The 24,319-nt window shown below is 41.2% G+C and overlaps 1 protein-coding gene across 3 annotated transcripts in view; it reads left to right on the forward strand.

Annotated features, from left to right (window-relative positions):
• The window catches only part of cabin1 (calcineurin binding protein 1), a 519,061-nt gene that overhangs the window by 366,454 nt on the left and 128,288 nt on the right, over positions 1 to 24,319 (forward strand). For all 3 annotated transcript variants that reach the window (XM_060843824.1, XM_060843825.1, XM_060843826.1), the window contains 2 exons: positions 13,036 to 13,132; positions 13,661 to 14,302. In XM_060843824.1, the coding sequence (XP_060699807.1) occupies positions 13,036 to 13,132; positions 13,661 to 14,302 (739 nt within the window). The remainder of the gene's footprint in view (positions 1 to 13,035; positions 13,133 to 13,660; positions 14,303 to 24,319) is intronic.

A 24,319-nucleotide genomic window follows, 5' to 3' on the forward strand; every position in this document is an offset into this window, starting at 1 on the left:
GATTAAGGGGGGACCTGATTGAGGTTTACAAAATCATAGACAGGGTGGATAGAGACAAGCTTTTTCCCAGGGTGAAGGATTCAATAACGAGAGATCACGCTTTCAAGGTGGGAAGTGGAAAGTGTAAGGGAGATACACACCGTAAGTACTTCACACAGAGGGTTGTGGCATTTGGAACGCGTTGCCAGCAGAGGTGGTAGAGGCAGGCACAGTAGACTCATTTAAGATGTGTCTGGACAAATGCATGAGTAGGTGGGGACCAGAGGGATACAGATGCTTAGGAATTGACCGACAGGTTTAGACAGTACATTTGGATCGGCTCAGGCTTGGAGGGCCGAAGGGCCTGCTCCTGGGCTGTAAATTAGATTAGATTACTTACAGTGTGGAAACAGGCCCTTCGGCCCAACAAGTCCACACCGACCTGCCGAAGTGCAACCCACCCATACCCCTACATTTACCCCTTACCTAACACTACGGGCAATTTAGCATGGCCAATTCACCTGACCCGCACATCTTTGGACTGTGGGAGAAAACCGGAGCACCCGGAGGAAACCCACGCAGACACGGGGAGAACTTACAAACTCCACACAGTCAGTCGCCTGAGTCAGGAATTGAACCCGGGTCGCAGGCGCTGTGAGGCAGCAGTGCTAACCACTGTGCCACCGTGCCGCCCATGTTCTTTGTTATTTTGACCTAGAGATACTAAGGAATGGTGATATATTTCCAAGTTTTGATATTGAGGGGTTTGGGGGGTTCTTGCAAGTGGTGGGTTTCCCATGTTTTGCTGCCCTTCTCCTTCTACATGGAACTGGTTGTTGTTTTGGAAGGTACACTTTAAGGATTCCTTAATGTTAGGTCCCTCTCACAAGTTCCCCTGTACATCTAACATTGATCATCCTTAGCACACCACTTCTCTCTCTCTCTCTCTCTCTCTCTCTCTCTCTCTCTCTCTCTCTCTCTCTCTCTCTCTTTCCCCTTATACTTGTTACAGTCTGTGTGGACTGCAATGATTATCAAGAATTGCTACCTTTAGCACAAAATAGCTTGTGAGCCACTTTCAAATTTCTTGTTAAGTAGCTGTTGGTTCCAACATACCAGAGAGACACAGGGAATGTGAACGCCCTTGTGAGCAGCGCACTATTTGCTGTTATTTATCTAGTTAGGTAAACTCTTCAGGTGGTGATGGCCTCGTATTTTTCACTGGCCTGTTAATCCAGAGACCCAGATACTGTTCTGGGGACCTGGGTTCGAATCCTGCTGTGGCAGATGGTGCAATTTGAATTCAGTTTAAAAAAATCTAAAATTGAAAAGGTTCATGAATCCATTGTTGATTGTCAGAAAAACCATCTGGTTCACTAATGTCTTTCAGGGGAGGAAACTGCCATCCCTACCTGGTCTGGCCTACATGTGATTCCAGACCCACAGCAATGTGTCTCTGGGCAATATGCAGAAACACTGTTTTTATACAGCTGTAAACCTCCAGTGTTGGAATCTAATTGCATCATATCCTGTTGGCAACTAACACATGAGCTGAGTGATTAAATTTCTGATAAGATTGCACAGACATCAGTTTGCTCTGGATTGAATCTGTACCGATTTAATGTGCTAATTTCAATTTTATTATTTTAGAATGCACTTTGTATATCCAGTAATTGTGTCGCCAAAGAAATATATAGAATAGATATCCCTGTAATTATTATATTACTGGCCAAGTTATCCAGAGATGCTCATTCCTCATCCAATTATGGTATTTTGAGAAATTAAACTCTTCCATTGGAAGCCAAAATTGATCATTGCTCTGATAAACATTATCTTTAACTTGTTTATTTTGTTTTGCTGGTAATCCTGTGTTTTCTCTGTAGAGATATTGATAAGTAATTGTGAGTTACTATCGAGGATGCTTTAGTGTCCTACTGTTTCTTTAGCTTTCCTAATAGTTAACAGTCTATGTGGCTGAGACACAAAAGAGCAGGAAATGACCATTTTGATTTCAGAAAAATCCGTTTTCAATGCTCAGCAAGTGTGCTTCAACCTAATTTGTTCATCCTACGTTTGTTAGGAATTGGCTATCGTTTCAAGTTGGAAAATCATCTGAAATACTTGCCCTTTTGGAAAACTGTGGATAGCAATGGTGGCTCAATGGTTAGCACTGTTGCCTCACACCCTCGGGTGTGGAGTTTGCATGGTCTCCCTATGTCTGCATGGGTTTCCTCCAGGTGTTGCAGTTTCCTCCCTCAGTCCAAAAATGTGCATGTTAGGTGGATTGGCCGTTTTAAATTGCCCCAAATGTCCAGGGATGTGTGGACTGGGTGGATTAGTCATGGGAAATACAGGGTTACAGGGATAGATTTGGAGGTGGGTGGGGTGGGGGGCAGCGGTCTGGGTAGGATGCTGTCCGAAGGGTCAGTGTGGACTCAATGGGCTGAATGGCCTGCTTCCACGCTGTAAGGATTCTTTGAATCTATGACCGTATCTAATCTTGTAAACTAGATTTGAAACAGGCCTTCTGGAATTTTTTCCATCATAGGCAAAAGATATATGCAAGGGAAACAGTTTCAGAATTTGTTAGTTTTTTTTAAAGTATCTTAGCATCTTCTAGTGTAGTTATTTTCCCCTAGGATTTATCATGTTTTCACACTATTGTATTTAGTGAATGTCTTAAAACAAAGCTGGGGCCATTGACCACTGCCTTGGATGGTGGCCTCCTTATCCTTTTCAATCTGGCACTGGTTGTTTCAAGCTTTCTAACAGCTTGCCACTTCTATTGGCAGGCTTCAGAATTAATACCAAACAGCGTGAGTCTTTCCTGTAAACAACTGCCTTTCTCTATTGTATTCTATGGTGATATTTTTCTGCATGTAATTCTTTCAGAGTTGGAAGGAAGGAAATTCTGGCCCTTTATTACAATGCAGCCTAAACAAGTTGTAAAATGTGGCAACCACAATTGTTACAGTGCAGAAAGAGGCAATCTGACCCAGCTCTTCAAGTATCTTAATCTAGTGCCAATCTCCTGCCTTTTCCCCCATCCCCCTGCGTATTGTATTTAATTAATCTTCTCAAGCTCTCTTCAATGCCTGAATTGAACCTGCCTCCACCATATTTCCAGGCAATGTATTCCAGACCCTAACTGCTGTAAACTGAGAAAAAAGACGTGTTTTTCTCACTTCTCGTTTGCTCCTTTAGCAAACCCTTCAAAAACTGTGCAGTCTGGTTTTCAACCCATTTGAGTACATATGGTGATTTCCCTATACACTCTTTCTAGACCCCTCATGATTTTGAAAATTTCTATCAAATCTCCTTCCCCACTCCAAGGAAAACTGCCCCAGCCTGCCCTAAAACTGAGGTGTCTTATCCCTGGACAGCATCTTGTCAGCATCTTCCACACTTTTGCCAGTGCAGTCACATCCATTCCTCAGTGTGGTGTCCAGAACTGTACACAACACTCAGCTCAGGTCTAGCCAGTGACTTTTATACACTTCATCATAATGTTCCACTCTTGTACAAAAGTCTCCTGTTTATGAAACTTAGAATACCAATTGTTTTACTAATAGCTCTCTCAGGGTTTTTTGTCACTTTTAATAACCTATATATTGTTGTGAAGATGTGGGTGTACTGTACCTTTAACAGAGTTAAAAGCTAGCAGAACTGCCTGACAGCACCAAGTGTTCTGATCAAGATATAATGTAACCTTTTGGTCGAACAGCTCGATTAGCTTTGTTGCCTGGACACAGCAAAACAAATTCGAATTTGGCCAATCAGTTTAAATTATATCCCAAAAAATACCAAACTCCAATCTAAAAAGCCAAGGAAACAATCCGATGCTTTGGGGATATAAGACCGAAAAAACTTGAACAGTTGAGAGAGAACTGCCAGAAGACCAACAGATGTAGGCTGCTAGTCAGAACTCTGAGAGGTATCTGTCCAGAGAAGGAGTTGCACAGAGAAAAGCATTAGCATCTTCCTGGAGAGCAACTCGACAGAGGAAGAGAAAGAGAAGATTCAGCCGCAGGCTGGTTTTGAAATTTGAATTTTTCAGTAAATCTTAATTGGGGGTTTTATCAGACTAGTATTCTGGAATGGAAAGTAAGTAGTTGTTAGTTAATTATTCTTTATACTTTATACTTTAATTATACTTTAAGAAATAAAGTTGTTAATTTTTACTTTAATTAATTGTTGGCCTCTCGAATTTTTACCGATTATTGCACGGGATATATCCTTTCTGTGTTGCTGGTTTAAATTAAGCGGGAGGATTTACCCCATGTCATAACGGTTTGGGGGCTCGTCTGGGATTTAAACAGTTTGGGGTCTTTTGTCTGTGGTTTGAACAGTTTGGGTCTGGGATTTGTGATTTGAACTGGTTTAGATAGATTTGAGTACATTTAAACATCTGCAGGTTAGTGTCCTAGATCTTTAAATAAAACGTAGGTGAGGCAATTTGTATAATTTCAGTGATTTGTAGTTAATTAAATTAAAAGTGAGAGAAATGGCTCTTAAAATTGCTAAACAGAATTCCTGATGAAGGGCTTATGCTCGAAACGTCGAATTCTCTATTCCTGAGATGCTGCCTGGCCTGCTGTGCTTTGACCAGCAACACATTTGCATCTTGGATTTGAAGATGATTCTCAAATTTGCCAAGAAACTTTAGAAGGAACGAAAAGGACCATATGGCACAGTTGCACAGTGGTTAGCACTGCTGCCTCACAGCGCCAGAGACCCGGGTTCAACTCCCCCCTCAGGCGACTTTCTGTGTGGAGTTTACACATTCTCCCCGTGTCTGCGTGGGTTTCCTCCAGGTGCTCCGGTTTCCTCCCACAATCCAAAAATGTGCAGGTTAGGTGAATTGGCCATGCTAAATTGCCCGTAGTGTTAGGTGAAGGAATGTAGGGGAATGGGTCTGGATGGGTTACACTTTGGCAGGTCAGTGCGGACTTGTTGGGCCGAAGGGCCTGTTTCCACACTGTAAGTAATCTAATCTACTTTTAGAATTAGCAAGTTAAATTTGGGTTTAAACAAGGACCAAAGTAAACATGAAATTATAAGGGAGTTACTCAAACAAATAGGTGTGTCAGCGAAACAGACAAGTGCAGGAGAAGTAGAAAAACTTGAATAACAATTGAAGAAAATGGAGTTAGAAGATAAACAAAGGGAGAATGAAAGAGAGAAGAAAAAGAGAGAGAAAGTTCTTAACTGAGCAAAGAGAGAGAATTTGGACTTGAGAAATTGTGACTTAGCAAAGTCAAGTTAGCAGGCTAGAGATTAAAAGAGAAGGTAGTGATATATACAAATATGTCAAAACTTTGCCACATTTTGATGAGAAAGATGTTGAAGCTGCCTTTGTTTCATTTGAAAAATTGGATATGCAGATGGAGTGATCCGAGGGTTTATGGGTAATGTTAATTCAGACTAAACTGCATCACAGAGCTAGTGAGGTATTTGCTGCGCTGTCAGATGAGGGGTCAAGAGATTATGAAGAGGTTAAACAGGCTATTTTCAGTGCTTATAAATTGGTACCAGAAGCATATAGACAGCAGTTCACAAAGGAACCAGGTCAGAATTATGTTGAGTTTGAAAGAGTTAAACATAGTCATTTTGATAGATGGGTGCATGCTTTGAAAATAGATAGAACCTTTGAATCTCTACAAAAGATTACTCTGTTGGAGGAGTTTAAAAAGTCACTTCCAGAGATGATAAGAATTCATGCGAAGGAACAGAAAGTTCAGGAAGTGAGAAGGGCAGCAGAATTAGCACATGAATACATGTTGGTGCATAAGACAAGCTTCTGGCCAGAATTTTATCCTGTGAGAGATAGAAGTTGGGAGAAGGGGAGATCTTACACTATGAAACCAAGAGTAGCATGAAAGAAGCCCAAGAGGGTGGACAGGAGGTGAAAAGCCTCAGGTGTTTTCACTGTAACGGAGTGGGACACAGAAAATTATAGTGCCGGTGATTTCAGAGGGGCACTGGGAAAAGATGTTTTCACTGCCAGAAGGTGGGACACTGTTTTGTACACCATGCGGAATAGTTGTTAAAATTGTTTTTCCATATTCTTTGTACCAAAGTGCATCACTTCTCATTTCTCTGCACTGAACTTCTTCTGCCACCTATCAGTCCAATCCACCAAAGTGTCAATGTCTTTTTGAAGTTCTACGATGTCATCCTCAATTTAAAATTCTTCCAAGTCTTACATAAGAAACAGGAGCAGGAGTAGGCCATCTGGCCCCTTCAGCCTGTACAGCCATTCAATACGATCATGGCCTCCGGTCCACTCACCCACCAGTACACCATAACCCTTAATTCCTTTACTGGTTCAAAAAATCTATGTATCTTTGCCTTAAAAACATTCAACATGGTAGCCTGAACTGTTTCACCGGGCAAGGAATTCCACAGATTTGCAACCCTTTGGGAGAAGAACTTTAAGATTGTCCTGTGTGTATCAAGATCTAGATCATTTGGATATATTACGTATATAATGAAAAGCAAGGGTCCAATACTTAGCCTGGGGAAGCCACTGATCATCTTTCAGCATGAAAACTACCCATTAACCATTACACTCTATTTCTTATCCCTCAGCCAATTTTGTGACCGGTTGCTACTGTCCCTTTTATTCCATGACCTACAATTTTCCTCAAATCTGTTGTGTGGCACTGTATCGGCGGCCTTTGTAGGTCTATGCCTAACACATCAACTCTCTCTGTTGCCTCTTCTAAAAACTCCAGCTAGTCAGTAGAAAAGAATTTTTCTTTAAATCCATGTTGACCCTTACAAATCAATCACACTTTTCCTTGTGAGTTAATCATTGTTTTGTTTAAGAAGTTTCTGCACCACTGAAGTTAAACTGACTGGTCTGTAATTGCTGAGTCAATCCTTACAACCTTTCTTTGAACAAGGCAGTAACGTTTGCAATTCTTCAGTCATGTGGCACCACCTACATTTAGGGAAGATTGAATGAAATTGGCCATTGCCTCTGCAAATTGCACTCTCATCCCTTCAATGCAACTCATCTGGTCCTGATGCCTTATGAACTCTAGGTACCAATAGCCAATGCAATATCTACTTCTTAATCAATCTTAAACTATTCTAATGACTGAGTTTCCTCCTCTGTAATGCCTGGCAGCATCTGCCTTATTGGTTAAGACAGACGCAAAATATTCATTTAACACCTCATGCGTGGGCTTGGCTCCAAGTGCAATTTCCCCTTTTAATCCCGAGTCAGCCCTATTCCTCCTCATACCACCATTTTACTATTGAGGTGCTTCTTGACGACTTTGGGATTTATTTTTAAAAGTAGAACGACTTTAATATCAAATTATTTAAAGATATTGATAGAAATAAATTTTGCTCCGAATAACTATTGCATCCCTGGGGATTAATCTCAAACCTAGAGATGAGATATATAATTCAAAAAAGATTGACCACAGACCAATATGGCAGTTTGAAGTTAATTCCTCATGTAATCTGTCACATGTAATTTAGGTACACTGAATATCTTCAGTGCATCCTTGTACAACTCTTAGAGCCTGAGAGATGTATAGCAGAAACAGACTCTTCAATCCAACTCGTCCATGCCAACCAGATATCCTAAATAAATCTAGTCACATTTGCCAGCATTTGACACATATCCCTCTAAACCCTTCCTATTCATGTACCCATCCAGATGTCTTATAAATGTTGCAATTGTACCAGCTTCCACACTTCCTCTGGCAGTCCATTCCATACACATACCACCCTCTGTGTTAAAAAGTTGCCCCTTGGGTATCTTTTATATCGTTCCCCTCTCACCTTAAACCTATGCCCTCTAGTTTTGGATTCTTCTCTCCCGATCCCCCCACCCTCGGCCACCCCGTTGGGCCAAGACAGCAATTAAATTACATAGTTCTCAATTGAATTCATTAAAGGTGAAATTGATTGATTTTATTTATTGTCACATGTACCAAGATGCTGTGAAAAGCTTTGTTTGCAAGCAGTACAAGCAGATCATAGTAAGCAAGGATGTACAAATCAAAAAGACTTTGTAAACTGTATGCCTCTTTGAACAGGGCATGTGCTAAGTGAGATCAGCATTAGCAAGATCAGCATTATTTGAGGCTAGAGAGTTCATTCATCAGTCTAATAATGGCTGGGAACAAGCTGTTCCTGAACCTGCTGCTACGTGTCTTCCTGATGGAAGAGGTGGTAGGAAATGACTGCCAGGGTGTGATGGGTCTTTGATGTTGGCAGCCTTTCTGTGACAACAAGCCATGTAACTGGAGTCCATGGATAGAAGGTTGGTTTCCATGATGGTCTGGACCGTGCACACCATTTTCTGTAGTTTCTTACAGTCCTGGTCAGAGCATTTGCCATACCCGGCTATTGTGCAGCCGAGTCAAGAATGTGGTGCTGGAAAAGCGCAGCCAGCCAGGCAGTATCCAAGGAGCAGGAGAATCGACATTTCAGGTGTAAGCCATGCACCCGGACAGTATCCTCTCAAACATGCCCCTATGGACGTTGGTGAGGATCCTTATGGATGTGCCAAATTTCCTGAGTTGCCTGAGGAAGAAGAGGCATTGTTCTGCCTTCTTGACTGTTGCATCTATGTTGTCGTTTATTGTCACTCCTGGGAACTGGATGCTGTCCATCCTGTAACCTCAATTCCATTGATGTAGATGGGGGCATGTTTTCCTCCTTTGTCAATGATCAGCCTTTTAGTTTTGCGAATGTTGACAGAGAGGTTGTTTTCATTGCACTACTTCAAACCATCTATCTCCCTTCTGTATTTTGACTCGCCATTGTTGGATATCTGTCTCACTACTATGGTTCATCACTGAACTTGGAGGTCGCATTTGTTTGAAATTTGACAACATGTGGGTGTACAGGGATTACAGTAGGGGGCTGAAGATGCATCCTTGGGAGGCTCCAGTATTGAGTGGAAATTTGGAGGAGCTGCAGTTACCTATCTTCTCTGAATGTGGTCTGTTGGTCAGAAAGCTGAGGATCCAACTGCAGAGGGTGGAACATAGACCAAAGTCACGGAATTTTGAGATCAGTCTGGAGGGGGTAATGGTGTTGAAAGCAGAGCTGTAGTCAATGTAGTCTGACGTAGGTATCCTTGTTGTTCAGATGTTCCAGGGATGAGTGAAGGGCTAGGGGTATAGCATTCACTGTGGAAGTGTTATGTCAGTATGCAAGTTGTAGGGACTCGAGACAGGCTGGGAACTAGAATTGATATGGACCATGACCAGCCCCTCGAAGCACTTCATGATTATTGAGGTCAGAGCCACTGGGCAGTAGTCATTAAGGCACATTCCATGTGCTTCCATGTACAGGAATGATGGTGGTCGTCTTGAACCAGGTGTAGGAGGAAGAGACTGAAGATGTCACTGAATACCTTCATGAGTTGGTCCGCACAGAATCTGAGTGCTTGGCTGGGGACACTATCCGGGCACATCGCTTTCCTTGGGTTAACTCCCAGGAAGGCTGATCTAATGTCTATAGCAGTGACCGAGGGAGCGGGTGTGTCCAGGGCTGGCTGGGCAGGTGTCATCACGCTGCTGGCATTCTGCTCAAACTCATAAAGCATTGAGTACATCAGGGTGGGGTGTGTTCACAGATGGTTTTGACACTGATGTCTAAAATTGAAGGAAAAGTACCAGGCTGGGGATGAATCTGGCAACAACCATAAACTATCCACAGCTTGTTTTCATAGGTGAGACAGTTGGTAGTTGATTGGAGTTGTGCACACTCCATCTCCAGCCCATACCCAATGTATCCAGTAGGAATGCACGTTGCCCACCCACCTGGTGTTTTAAATGCAAGCCACTTACAGTAATTTTTTAAAAATGGAGAGCTTATCCAAGAATGGCCTGAACCACTGGAATAGACATCAATTGTATTTATTTGGTTTTATGTATCTGGCTTCAAGCAGTTTGTTTAGTTCTACAATCATATTGACCAGTCTCAGGATAAGCAGCATTACAGGTGTGGTCAGTATTCTGACCCCTCCCAACCAGATTGAAGAAGTAGCCCTGTATAACAGCACACTGTGGATAACTTCAAGTAAAACAAGCCATCTTGTTACAGTACAGTTACAGTGCTCTTATTTTATCTTGAAGTAAAAGTTAAGGGAATGAAACTAGTATTACTAGTAACCTTACATACAGATAAGGAAGGACTCTTTGACTGGGATAACACATCCATCCTAGGATAAGCCAAACAGAGGTATGCATGAGAATTCCTAGAAGCGTGGTATTCCAACTAGAACTCTATCAACAAACACATTGACTTGGATCCCATTTCCCACCCACTGAGAAAAAGAACAGGAAGTGACATCACCACAGAAATGATGTCACCACAGGAAATGACATCACCAACCCAAGTAAATGAAACATATAAATAGAAAGCTGGCTACACCACCAGTGCTTCATCTGGAGGCTCGCTGATGATATTATCTAGTATGGTGATGAAATGTCTGAAAATGAACCTTTCAGCTCGGCGAGCAAACCTGCATCCAGAAATGAAACTGGCAATTAGTTAAGATGCTTGCTCAGTCTCAGTTTTCCTCATCTTAAGGTAGTCCTTCTTGCTGAGTTACAATTCATAAGATCTAAATGATCACTTTTCTGAAGTCTGTCCTACCAGATGTATTTGGACAGGGGATGTTGGTGAGGCTATGCTTGGAGTACAGTTCTGGTTGCCCAGCTACAGGAAGGATATTATTAAATCGGAGAGGGTTCAGGAAAGACTTACCAGGATGTTGCTGGGAATGGAAGGTTTGAGTTATAAGGAGAGGCTGAATTGGCTGAGAGTTGTTTCACTGAAGCATAGGAGGCTGTAAGGTGACCTTATTGGGGTTTATAAAATCATGAGGAACATAGATAAGGTGAAAAGCATTATTCTTTTCCCGAGGGTGGATGCGTTCAAAACTAGGGGGCATATTTTTGAGGTGAGGGGGAAAGGGTTAAAAGGGACCTGAGGGACAACTTTTTCTCTCACACGGTGGTTCATGTATGAAATGAACTGCCGGAGGAAGTGGTGGTTGCAGGTACAGTTACAACATCTAAAAGACATTTGAATTGGTCCATGAATAGGAAAGTTTCAGAGGGCTGTGAGCTAGTTCCAGGTAAATGGGACTTTGTTTAGTTTGGGGAAATTTGGTGAGTACGGATGGGTTGGACTGAAGGATCTGTTTATATTCTGTATGACTCTGACTGTAGAAGGGTGAAGGCCCGGGCAACTAATTCTCCGCTATTCCCATTCTACCCACATACTTGTATCCCTACTCAAAATTGTAAACCAAAAGTTAGATATTTCCCTTTTTGCTAGTTCAGGGACACTGCACTTTTTAATCTTTTGTCCCACAATCTAACAGCCCAGACTGACAGCTTTTCATTATTGAGCCATTTGCTGGATTTCTCCATGAGGCAGCAATGGGATGAATTGTTTTGAGGTATTTAAATTTAAATTAAATCATGTCTTTGTATAATTTAATGGAAATAAGTCTTGGTGCTGAGGAGAAGAATGTTTTCCATGTATTGTCATATGGCGTGTGCAATATTGTAGTCACTATAGAGCAACAAAGAGCAAAACCGATGTAGTGTACAAAATCCCATGCAAGGACTGCACAAAACACTACATAGGACAAACAGGAAGACCGCTAACGATCCGCATCCATGAACACCAACTAGCCACGAAACGACACGACCAGCTATCCTTAGTAGCCACACATGCAGATGACAAGCAACATGAATTTGACTGGGACAACGCCACTATTTAGGACAAGCCAAACAGAGAATAGCCACGGAATTCCTAGAGGCATGGCACTCATCCACAGATTCAATCAATAAGCACATCGACCTGGATCCAATATACCGGCCACTGCAGCGGACAGCTGGAACTGACAACCGGAAGCGGCAGATTCAAACCACTATAAATGCCGGAGGAAAGATCACAGAAGCGCTTCACAGGAGGCTCCCAAGCACTGAGGATGTCACCGAGACAGGGGACGAAACGTCTGCAACACAAATTCCCAGCTTGGCAAACAGAACCACAATAGCAACAAAGAGTTCATTCCCTCGACATTGTGTTAACACTCCATTTGAAGCTTGAATGAGACATAACTGTTACCCAATTTGTGTTGAATTGTGCAATTTCGTCAAATACAAAGGAGACAAGATTGAAGCTGTTGAAATTGTTTTTAAATAAATGTATTTATAGTCAGCATCTTGCATTCATTTAAAGCATTTAATGTAGCATCTTGTCCTAAGATGGTTGACAGGAGCATAATCACCCAATAAATAGGATATTAGGACAAGAGACTAAAGGCTTTGTCAAAACACCGAAATTTCAAGGATCCTATAAAGGAGTAGAAAAAGATAGATTTAGGGAGAAAATCTAGGGGTTAATGCCTCAACAGAGGACATCACTACCGATGGCAGTGCAAGAGCGCCATAGAATTTTACAGTACACAAAAACGAGGAGATGCAAAAGAGATTGGAGTTGATGATTAGTGTTATTGGAGAATTGGAGGGCAAAGACATGGGAAAGGGTGCAGCCAGTGGAGGAATTTGAAAATAAGAAAAAGGACTCTGATTTTCAGTGTCAGTGAACTGAGCACCATTATAGGTCAGTGAGCACAAGGATGGTTGATGAACAGGACTTGCAGTGAAAATAATCTTTCACCAATTGCTGGGTCCCAAAGGTTAAAACTATGTTATAATTCATTAAATCCAGTCTCCATGCCCTGAATAAAATATCTCAAAAGAACCAACTTAAGCCATGGCCTTTCAATCTCTGTAGATGATGTTCAAGCTGGTCTTTCAAACTTCGAAATCTCAGTGGTCCATTTGTGAGTATGTTCACATTGGCATGTAAGCACAATCTGAATAATTTGTAGACATTTAGGTGAAAGAAATGATTTTATTTCTTTTCTCAAATTAATTAAGGTTTGACTTCAGCAGTTATAGAGGAAGTGGTTCGTGTAGAAGTTAATTGGTTGTGGTTCCATTAACTGGATGCATTGCATTCTGTTGTCATAGTGTTTCTGTTTGGTTTTTCTCACAGGAAGTATTTGCGCGATGTGGATCGTCAAGTGCTCGCCAAGCGGGCATTAATTTTCACAGTAAAAGTGCTTGAGGACAACTTGAAGGAACTATCTGGGGTAATTCTGCCTATTATTACACTACTAATTGATGCCCCTTTCATCTAGTGGTTAACATGAGAGGCTGGCCAGCAATGGACTCCATGCCTCCTTTCCCCAATCTGCAGAAACATTGGTTGGGAACTTGCCGTAGGTGATTGTATTTCTGATCATTTTAAGTCTGTTCAGAGCAGATGTCTAGAGTTAGACATTTTAATAATCGTTTGGATTCCTGTCCTATCACAAGCCAGCTTCAATTAGATCACAAAATAATTGTTTCTAGTTGGGTGAGGTAGGTTGAAACTGACAACCACGTAATTAAGAATAAAATTATTTAATATCCGGAAAGAGGGTGAAGAGAAGGGGTGTCTTTCTTAGGCTTCAGAAACCTGAGGTAATGGGTGCCTGTAGGTTTAAATAAAGAATATGGATTTGTTGATGGGAAGTGGGATTATTTGCCATCCGAAGAAAGGGAACCGTGTCAGGGGAAAGTCACGTTGTGGGTTAACCATGTAACAAATGTTTTCCTCCATTGTTCTTGCTGCTTAGATTTCTGAAGACCAGATTCCTAAATCTTCAGGCTCTCCAATGGGGGAGATGACAACAGATGTTTCAAACAAGCCCACTGCTGAGGAGCACAAGGGTGTTGTGACCAAGAAACTCACCAACTCTGATGGGCATTTGAGAAACACAGAGAATGGGGTAAAGGATATCCCAAGAGGCCAGTCACCCCAGGTTATGAACATGGAACAAGGGGATAAAAATGATCCAGTATTGGGTGACATTAGCAAAGCATGCATCGGCACAGAGGAGCCAATGGAACTGGATAGCTCTGTTGAACAGGGAAAATTGGATTTTTCATTCAAACCTCCCAGTGATTTGGATACAGAGCACAGCAAAACTGTTGGGGTTACTGAGGGGAAGAGTGCTGAGTGTAAACCTACCGAACTGTCTTTGGAAGAGTTGAGCATAAGCTCAAAGCAGCAAGTCTCAACAGCAGTGCCCCATGTCGTGGCCAGTCAGGTGGTCAGGAAAACAAGCAGGAAGAGAAAATTGATAGATGACACAGAATCTGGGAAAACATTGCTGTTGGATGCATACAGGGTCTGGCAGCAAGGTCAGAAAGTTATGACTGTTGATCTGGGAAAGATTGAAAAGATCATGTCGGAGACCTACATGCTGATTAAACAGGTATAGTACCATTTTTATGTTTTACAACTTAGTTCTGAAGAGAAATATTTAATCAATCTTTTTGAAATGATGTTCCATTAAACACTGCACTAAACAGTTCTAACCTCAAAACTGAAATCTACAGATTGTTCCTCGTAAAGTATCCCAGTTTTAAGCTGCTGGCACAAGTACACTTGACGGCGAATTCTGCTGTGAATCATTGTAAATAACAGCTCAGTTTATCATGTTGCTTTGCCGTGTGGTTTCGCACTATGGTGGCACAGTGCAAGAATGTATCTGTGTACGTGTAACTTCTTAAACAATCTTCATGTTGCATCAAAATGAAAGAAAGGTGGAGCAGGGAGTCTGGGCTCCTGCTGAGGGTGCCTGATGATGTTGAAAAAGGAGAGTCATTGATGTGCTGACTATTTCCCCATCAGGCAGAATAGCAGGAGATTTTTTCCTCTGCAGCTAGGATGGCAGGATGACTATGCTGTGTATTTGTGCAGAAATATTCCAGAAGTAAGTACATTTCATGTTGGTTTTATGTGAAGAATACATATTCTGAGACATTAGCATATATTAAAACGGACTAATCTCACTGAAAGCAATCTGCCTGTGTGGGGAAAATGCTACTGCTTTGTCACCTTGAGCGAGTTTAAAAACTGTTTTTCCTAAGCTTGTTTATAAACATATTGGCAAGATATTGTTGTTGTATAACGTGTGTGCTTTCCCTCAGTTTTTCCTAAGTACTCACTATGAAAATGTAAACCTCAGCTGTTTCAGAACTACTCTGAGGCCACAACATTGCACCATATTTGTTAGTAGTGTGTTACAACTAAGTTTGCAGATGATGTGAAATTAGGAAAGATAGGGGTGGCATGGTGTCTCAGTGGTTAGCACTGCTGCCTTACTATGCCAAAAACCTGGATTCGCTTCTATCCTCGGGTGACTGTGTGAAGTTTGCATGTTCTTCCTGTGTTTGCATGGGTTTCCTCTGGGTGCTCTGATTTCCTCCCATAGTCCAAAGTGTGCAGGTTATGTGGATTGGCTGTTTCAAAATACCCATAGTGTCCTGAGATGTACAGGCTAAAGAGGTTAGCCATGGGAAATGCAGGTTTACAGGGATAGGTTAGAGAGGTGGGTCTGGGTGGCTACTCTTTGGAGGGTCAATGTGGACTTAATAGGCCGAATCTCAATCCTTTATCTCAATGGGGTTGGAGTACAAAGGAGAGTCTTGGTGTGATCTTCACTGAAACATCTCACCTCAAGAAGCCTTGTCAGGCACAGACTTAACAGAATGACAGAATGATAGTAAGGAAATTGTGGTAAGATCCTTCGCAGATTGGAATCATAGCCAAAAACAGGTAAGGTGGTTGTGGTTGTGAGAACCTAGCCATTTTTCAACCCTAGAACATAGCTGCAGGAGTGTTCCAGGCTTTAACCATTTGCAGCTGCTTCATCAATGCCTTTCCTCTTCATCAGGTCAAAGGGAGATACTTGCTAATGATTGCACACTATTGCACATTTAAAGTGCATTGCAAATTGCCTAATCTGGCCTATTTGAGATCTACTGGACTGATTCAATCATAAGTGCGTGAGAGCTTCAAAGGATTCCTCGACCTTCTTTCAGATTGGTATCTAATATAAGTGGAAACCATTGGGAGGTTCTATACTCCTTTATCTTTCATTAAAATGCCAGTCAGTGTTCAAAATATGCAGGCAGCAGGTGAATTTATTCTTGAAACCCCACAAATAGCCTGTGACAAGGAATCTTGTGGTACTTCTGGGCAAGAAGGCCTAGGTTCAAGTCCCAATGCTCCAAAAAGTGCCATAACATTTCTTACCAGGTTGATTTAAAACAAAATAAAAAAAAAATAGCCTATTACAAATCGAAGCGAGGTGTAGTGATCACAGGTGAGACAGCGTTTGTGAGGGAGCTACTTCTCCAATACCAATTCTGGCACGCCCATAATTGCTGCACCGGCTTCTCCACTCATGGATTTTTTTTTTCCTATTCTTGATGCTCCTTCAGAGACAGAATCTATAACTAGAGGAACAGCAAGAGGGGGTCGGAGGGATTGGAGAAGCTGGGGCAGTCATTCTTTTGAGTCTTACGTCTGCCTTGTAGAAGACTTTTAGTTATGTCATTATCAATGGTGTATAGGGGAAGCTGAGGAGAAGAAGCTCAAGGGAAAAAAAGAGGAGAATAAAGGTGTCTGGAGACGCAGTAATGATGCTGGGAGCAGGGCTTAGAAGGGCCACCGCTCAGCCTTGTGCCCTGATCCATCGTCTATCTGCACAGACAGTGCGCAGTGGCAGAGCCCAGATGAATTTGTAGGATTTATATTTGAAGAAAAGTAAGAAATGAAGGATATTTGCAGAAGTACTGGTTCATGACTATTTTTGAGTCGGAATTTGGTGCTGTTCATCATCTGATGGTGCTACAACATTAACTTGCATCTATTCCCCTTGTTCAGCTGGCTGGTTAGCTCAGATGGTTGGATAGCTGGTTTGTAATGCAGAATAATGCCAACAGTCCAATTGAATTTCCATCACCAATTGACTTTTTCTAATGAGAGAACAGCCCATGAAACTATTGATCCTCTGTGACAATGACAACTAATCCCTTTGATGTACAGTAGCACCCTTGAATGTCCATATTCTGAAGTGTATTTCAGCACTCACTTCACACAGAAATATTATGTAGTGAGAAACTTCAAACTGACTGAGTAAAATCAAAAAGTACTGGAGATTTGTAGCTTGGCGTTCATGTCTAAAAGGGACTAACTTCCAATGAGCTACTTTGTGTCAAGTAGTTAAACTTTAAATCTGGAAAGGGAGTACAAGATATGTCTTCTAATAAACTCACTTTGTTTATAAAAGGAATTTATAGGCAACAGAATATTAGGTCTTGGCTTGCAGATTTCAAGGTAAAGCATTTAGTTTTGTTTTGTATGTACACCCATGCACACAGATATGCCTACCCACACATAGTTAAGCTTTGTGCCGTCTTATATATCGAATGAAAGAAACCTTTTATAAAAAATAACAAATACAGAAGGTGATGTTACTACATGACTGACTGCGTCAGCTAATAAAGAAGTGAGTGAGAATGGGGGAATAAAAGACCCTGAAAACCAAATACAATAGGCCTTGAGAAAATCTCAAAGAGCCCTCTGAGGGGGAAACATTTGATTCTTGGTGCCAACTGCTATTTTGAAATTAATTTAGAGCTCATTTCCGTTCAGGTTCATGATCTTTTGTCTCCTGATTTTGTTTGGAATAATCAGGGGATTTACTCTTGATGACCTATTTTGAGATTTTACCAATTGGGCCAGTAGTTCCCAACTGGGACAAGAGCAAAATACTAAAGATGGAGGACATTGGAAATAAAACACTGAAAATCCTAGAAATACTCAGCAAGTCTGACGATGCCAGTGAAGAGAGAGAAAATTAATGAGCCAGCGCTTTTTTTGTCAGAAATGTTTTTATGCAAGGTCATCAACTTGATATGTACTGTGTATCTCTCTGATAGATGTTGCCGGACCTGTTGACTTTTTCCCACCTGTTACTGTCTTTATTTCACATTCCCAAATGTGACTTCAGTTTAGTTCTTCACGAGTTCATTTTTGTAGGCGGAGCCCAGGGGCAGTTTAAAGGCCATTTCATGACTAGATTCTGTACATATCAGTCAGATTCCAGTTGACGATATTGCAAAGCTGCCATATGGAGTAATCCTCGTGCAATTATAAACATTACTATCTAAATCAGACTGCTGTACATGATGGTTTATATGCCAGATCCATTCTGGCAGTTTATATTCTTAGCACTCCTCCTGAGTTGGCCCTGATTGGTTATACACTACTGGTTAATGATGAAAGAGAGATTACCATCTGCTAGGGCGTTTTAATTTTTGACATTTATCTGTGTGGGTTTCCACTAGGTGCTCCGGTTTCCTCCCACAGTGCAAAGATGTGCAGGTTAGGTGGATTGACCATAGTAAATTGCCCATAGTATTCAGGGATATGCAGGCTAGGTGGATTAACCATGGGAAATGTGGGGCCACGGTAATAGGTGGGATGCTCTTTGAAAGGTCGTTGCAAACTCAATGGGCTGAATGGCCTCTAATTGTACTGTAGGGATGCTATGATTCAATACTCTGCCCCAACAACTGTAATCGCACCCACACACTCATCAACCTATACTGGCTAATTCCAATTTCATAGGCATCTCTGATTTTAATCATTCTTTTAGCCTCATTGCCTAGGGTTGAACATCTTCCACCTGTACCACCTCTCACTCCACTTTGTTAAAACCTACCCCTCTGCCCAGCTTTTAGTTACATGAGGACATAAAAACTACAAGCAGATGTAGGCAATTCAGCCTCTCGAGCCTACTGTCATGTCATCTTCAACTCAACTTTCCTGCCAATGCTCCCTAACCCTTCATTGCTAATTAAAAGTCTGTCTATTTCTGCCTTAAATCAACTCAATGCCCCAGCATCTACTGCAGTCTGGCATCGTGGATTCCATGGATTCATGACCCTTTGACAGAAATAATTTCTCCTCATCTCTGTTGTAAATTTGCTACTCTTTTTGTCTTAAATCTATGATAGCTCATTCTAGATTGCTATGAGGGAAAACATGTCTACTTTCCCCATCCCTTTAGCATTATATGTATCTCAATTAGGTCATCTCTTCTAAACTCCAGGGGGTACAGGCAAAACCTGTTCAATCTCTCTTTGTAAGACAAACCCCTCATATCTCTGGAATCAATCTTGTCAGGCTCCTTTGAATTGCCTCCATTATAACTAAATCCCTCTTTGAGTAACGAGACTACGACTTTGCACATTACTCCAGGTGGGTCTTACTAATGCCTTGTACAGTTGCGGCAACATTTCCCTACTTTCATACTCTCTCCCGTTAGCAATAAATACCATTAATGTTCCTTACTACCTGCATACTAGCTTTTTGTGATTCACACACAAGGTCTCCTAGATCCATCTACACCAAAGCACTCTGAAGTTTCTTTCCATTTAGATATTTTACCTTTTTATTCCTCGAACCACAGAATAAGTTTATCTCCTTTTGGTCAAAGGAATAGAGAGACAACCTCACATTTATTCACATTAAACACCACCTGCCAAATTTTGGCTTGTTCACCTAATCTATCCATGTCCATTCGTAAATTTCTTATTTCTTCAATGTTACTTACTTCTCCACCTATTCCAGCATCATCTGCAAATTTGGTGTATATCTCTACATCCAAAACATTAATATAGAATATAAATAGTTGGATCCCAAGGACTGAACCCTGTGGTACCCCACTAGTTACATCTTGTCAATCAGAAAAAGACTTATTTATCCCGCTCTCTGCTTTCTGTTGGTTAGCCAATCCTCTATCCAAGAAAACATATTAACTCTCACCCTGTTTGATCTTACTTTGTATATTGACCTTTCGTGTGGCACTGTATCAAGTGTTGTTTGCATGTACAGTTATATTACATCTAAAGGGTCCCCATTATTTCAATTGCTTGTTACATCTTCAAAGAACTATAGTGAACTAGTCAAATATGATTTGACTTTCATACAACTATGCTAACTCTGGTGGATGCATTTCAATTTTCCAAATGTCCTGTTATTATTTCCTTAATAATGGATTTCCCAATGACAAATGTTAAACTAACTGATCTGTATTCTTCTACTTTCTACCTCTCTCTATTTTTGATGAAGGATTTTATGTTAGCATTTTTACAATCCACTTATCCACATCCAGGGAAATTTGCAATATTATAACCAATAAATCTACTATCTCTGCTGCCATTTTGTTTAAGACCCTGAGATGTAGGCCATCAGACCCTGGGGATTTGTCTGCCCTCAGTCCCAGTAGTTTGCTCAGTACTCTTTTCCCTAGTGCTGGTGATAGTCCTAAGTTCCTCCCTTTCTATAACCTCTGCATTTACCTGTTACTATTGGGATGGTGTTAGTGTCCTCCACTAGTGAAAGCTAAAGCAAAATATTAATTTAGTGACTTTGCCATTTCTGTGTTCCACACTATTCATTGCCCAGTCTCATCTTCCAAGGCGCCAGCATTCTTTGTAGCTACCTCTTCTCTTTCATATAATTATAGAAACTTTCGATATCTGTTTTTATATTTTGTGCTAGTTTTCTTTCATAGTTTACCTTTGCTCCTTTTATGGCTTTTCTAGAGACCTTTTGGTGTCTTTAAAAGTTTCCCAATCTTTCACCTTGCCGCTTGCCTTTGTAATATGGTATGCTTTAGTTTTTGTCTTTGTATTATCGTTCATTTCCTTGCTTAGATATGGATTTTTTTCCTTTCTTAAAACCTTTCTTCCTTTCTGGAAGATAGTTTAAGTGGCAATTGAGTATCTCCTTTAACAGCTGCCATCGCTCATCAATTTTCCCACATTTCAGTCACACTGTCCAATCTGCTATGGCCAGATCTATTCGAATGCCTATGTAGTCACCTTTGTTTAACACCAGAACACTAGTGTGGGACTCTAATTTCTTGCTTTCCTATTGAATTTGAAATTCTTCTGTGTTATTGTCATTTTCCCTGGATAATCCTTTACCTGGTGTAATATCCCCTTATGTGTTTCTATGGGAGATGTTGTTTGATGACCCTTCTGTGAAACAATTTGGATTGTTGAAGTTAAGGTTTTACTGCTCTGTTTCAATTTGATTCCGGATCAAGACAAACATGTTAAGATTTTGTAGCTTGAGATAGCGGATAAGTGGGAAACTATATGCTATACCTTCACCTGTAAAATCGTGAACCCATTCAGGGGCGGCACGGTGGCACAGTGGTTAGCACTGCTGCCTCACAGCGCCAGGGACCTGGGTTCAATTCCCGCCTCAGGCGACTGACTGTGTGGAGTTCGCACGTTCTCCCCGTGTCTGTGTGGGTTTCCTCCGGGTGCTCCGGTTTCCTCCCACAGTCCAAAGATGTGCGGGCCAGGTGAATTGGCCATGGTAAATTGCCCGTAGTGTTAGATAAGGGGTATATGTAGGGGTATGGGTGGGTTGCGCTTCGGCGGGTCGGTGTGGACTTGTTGGGCCGAAGGGCCTGTTTCTACACTGTAAGTAATCTAAGTACCCTAGTGTGTGGCTCCCCCAAAAAAGATCGAGCTTTGGCAGATTCTGTGGTGTGCTGAAGGAATGAAAATGTTCCTGAAAAGTAGGTCATCAATATTTTTAAGTGCGAATTGAATTAGTACCTTTTGCTAATCGTGACATAGAGGCTTCAGAGAAAAGAATAGCTCCATCCCTCAGCATTAGGTCAGCAGGAAGTAGATGTGTTCTATTGATTTATCTTGGAATTTCCATGTTAAAAATCTCAGTTAATCCTGTAACATTTGGATTAGCTCTATCATTTGTCTCTGTTCATTGTATTGTCCCTGTTTATTCAATTGTCTTTCAGCTTCCGGGATGCACTGAAAAAGCTTGGACCTTCCTCAACATAGTACTGACTAGTAGCTGATCAACATCAGCCATATTCAGTTAAAAATAATTCCCTTTTTTTTGTTTGTCTCTGGTAACATTCACCTGTTTTTCTCTAGGATTTGTTTAGTGACCATTGACTTATAAATTGCAAATCTGGCAGAACTATACCTTCTCCTCATAACATCTTTTGCCCGCACCTGAGGTATAATCTACAGTTGGTTTGAGGGATGGAATACAGAATCCATGCTGAACTGATATGGAGACTTTGTTTCTCATCAATGTTCCACATTTATTTCTTGAGTTGAGGCAAGGATGGGAACTAAACAAGGCTAGTTTCTTCTATGGTTTCTGCAACATTTGTAATTTCTGGGGAATGAGCAATTAGATGACACAGAAGGCTTCCCATTCCTATTATGCCTCTGTCTGGCTTAACGCAGTCAAACAGCCATCATGCTTTTGTGAAAGGAAACCAATGTTTGACAAATTCCCTGAAGATCCTCAGACAGCACCTTCCAAACACATGACCACTTTCATTTGGAAGGACAATGGCAGCAGATATATGGGAACACCACCACCTCAAACTCCCCTCTGAGCCACTCACCATCCTGACTTGGAAATATATTGCCATTCCTTCACTGTCATTGGGTCAAAATCCTGGAATTCCCTCCCTGAGGGCATTGAGAGGTGGACTGTAGCGGTTCAAGAAGGCAACTCCCCACCACCTTCTCAAGGGCAACTAGGGACAGGCAATAAATGCTGGCCAGTCAGCAAAGCCAACATGCCACAAATGAATTTTAAAAATTGGTAGAACTCTTTAAGGAAAGAATAAACAAAGTTGATAAAGGGGAATCAGCAGCTGTGCTGTATTTCAGTTTCCAAAAAGGTATTCAATAAGGTGCCATTTAAAAGTAAATTGCACAAAATTGGACCTCACAGTATTGGGGCTAATGCAATCGCGTGGATTGAAGCTTGGTTAACATACAGAAGACAGAGCTCAGAATAATGGTTCTTTGTAAGGTTGGAAGGATGTAACTAGGGGAGTGCCCCACGACTGGTCCTAGGTCCTCAATTATTTACTATCTATATTAATGACGTGGCAGAGAGTAATGAATCCAAACTTGCAGGCGATATGAAAATATGAGGGAGGGACATGGTTTGATGAAGACACAAAGAATCTGCAATGGGAATTTAGACAATTTGAATGAGTGGTCAAAAACCTGGCAGATGAGGTTTAAGGTAGGAAAATGTAAGATCATGCACGTTGGTAGGGAGAATCAAATGCCAGACATAATTCACATGGAGAGACTCTAAAAAATTGTAACACAAATGGATCTGGATTTCCTGTACGTGAAACATAAAAAGTCAGCATGCAGTTGCAGAAAGTAACCAAGAAGGCAAATGGAATTCTGGTCTTTATTGCTAGCTTGGTTGGCATTTTAAAGTAGGAAAGTTTTGTTACAATTGTTTAGTTTGGTGAGATGTACCTGGGGTATAGCATACACTTTTGGACCGATATATTAGTATTGAAGACTGTTCAAAAGAGAATCACTAGGCTGACTCCTGAGAGGAAGTGTTTGATTTATTAAGTACAGGTTATACCTTCATTCATTAGTGTTTAGAAGAAGAGGGATGGTTTTATTGAAGCATAGAAGATTCTGAGGGAACTTGACAAAGTAGATGTTGAGAAAATGTTTCCATGAGTGGGGGCATCGCAAACTAAGAAACATAGATCCAGAATGAGGGGAAACTCATTTAAAACTGAGACGTGAAGGAATTTCCTCTCATGGAAGGTAATGAATAACTGGAATTCTCTTCCTCAGAGAATTGTGGAGGCTAGATCGCTGAAGTTATTTCAAGGAGGTAGGTAGCTTTTTGAAATATCAGGGAATTGAGGGCTTGGAGCTGAAATGAAAGAGGAATTGAGGCCTGAGGCAGATCAGCTGTAATCTTGTTGAACAACAGGGATAAGTTTGAGTCAATGCCCTATTCCTGCTCCTATTTCTTATGTTCTTATCTTGAAAATGCCCTCTAGGCATTTCTTTAAGGTGGCTTGGAGATTTGAGAGTTCCAGTTCAATGGTGCTCCATGAAACAAGCTGCCATCCTCTCCCTCTCTTTTTCTCTCTCCTTTCTTGTATTTGACCTAACCCTTTCATTGATTACCCAAGATGGAAATAATGCTTCATCTTTCTTCAAACCATAAATTTCATATAAATTTTCCAAGTGTTATTTTAGACAGAGCATTATTGTATGTTTAAAGTGGGCTTCAGCCAGCCATATGTCTAGTGAAAGCACTTGTATCTGTAGTGTGAAAACTATGTCATTACTTTGAATGCACGTTAGTTGATTTTGTCACCTTTTGAAGAATGATGGCTATTTGATCTAGAAACTCCAAGACTTCACAATGTTTTCTCACAGGAAACAATGAATGTCTACTGTTTTTTCAGACTGGATAAATAGAGACACATTAATTGTATGAGGTAATCCAGCATAAGATGGCTTGAAACAAAAAGTAATTTCTGTCATTTGGCTTGGGAGAACCATTTGAATGTTATAAATGTGCTCAGGTTTTC

This window comes from Hemiscyllium ocellatum, chromosome 24, assembly GCF_020745735.1.
Source record: "Hemiscyllium ocellatum isolate sHemOce1 chromosome 24, sHemOce1.pat.X.cur, whole genome shotgun sequence".
NCBI lineage: Eukaryota > Metazoa > Chordata > Chondrichthyes > Orectolobiformes > Hemiscylliidae > Hemiscyllium > Hemiscyllium ocellatum.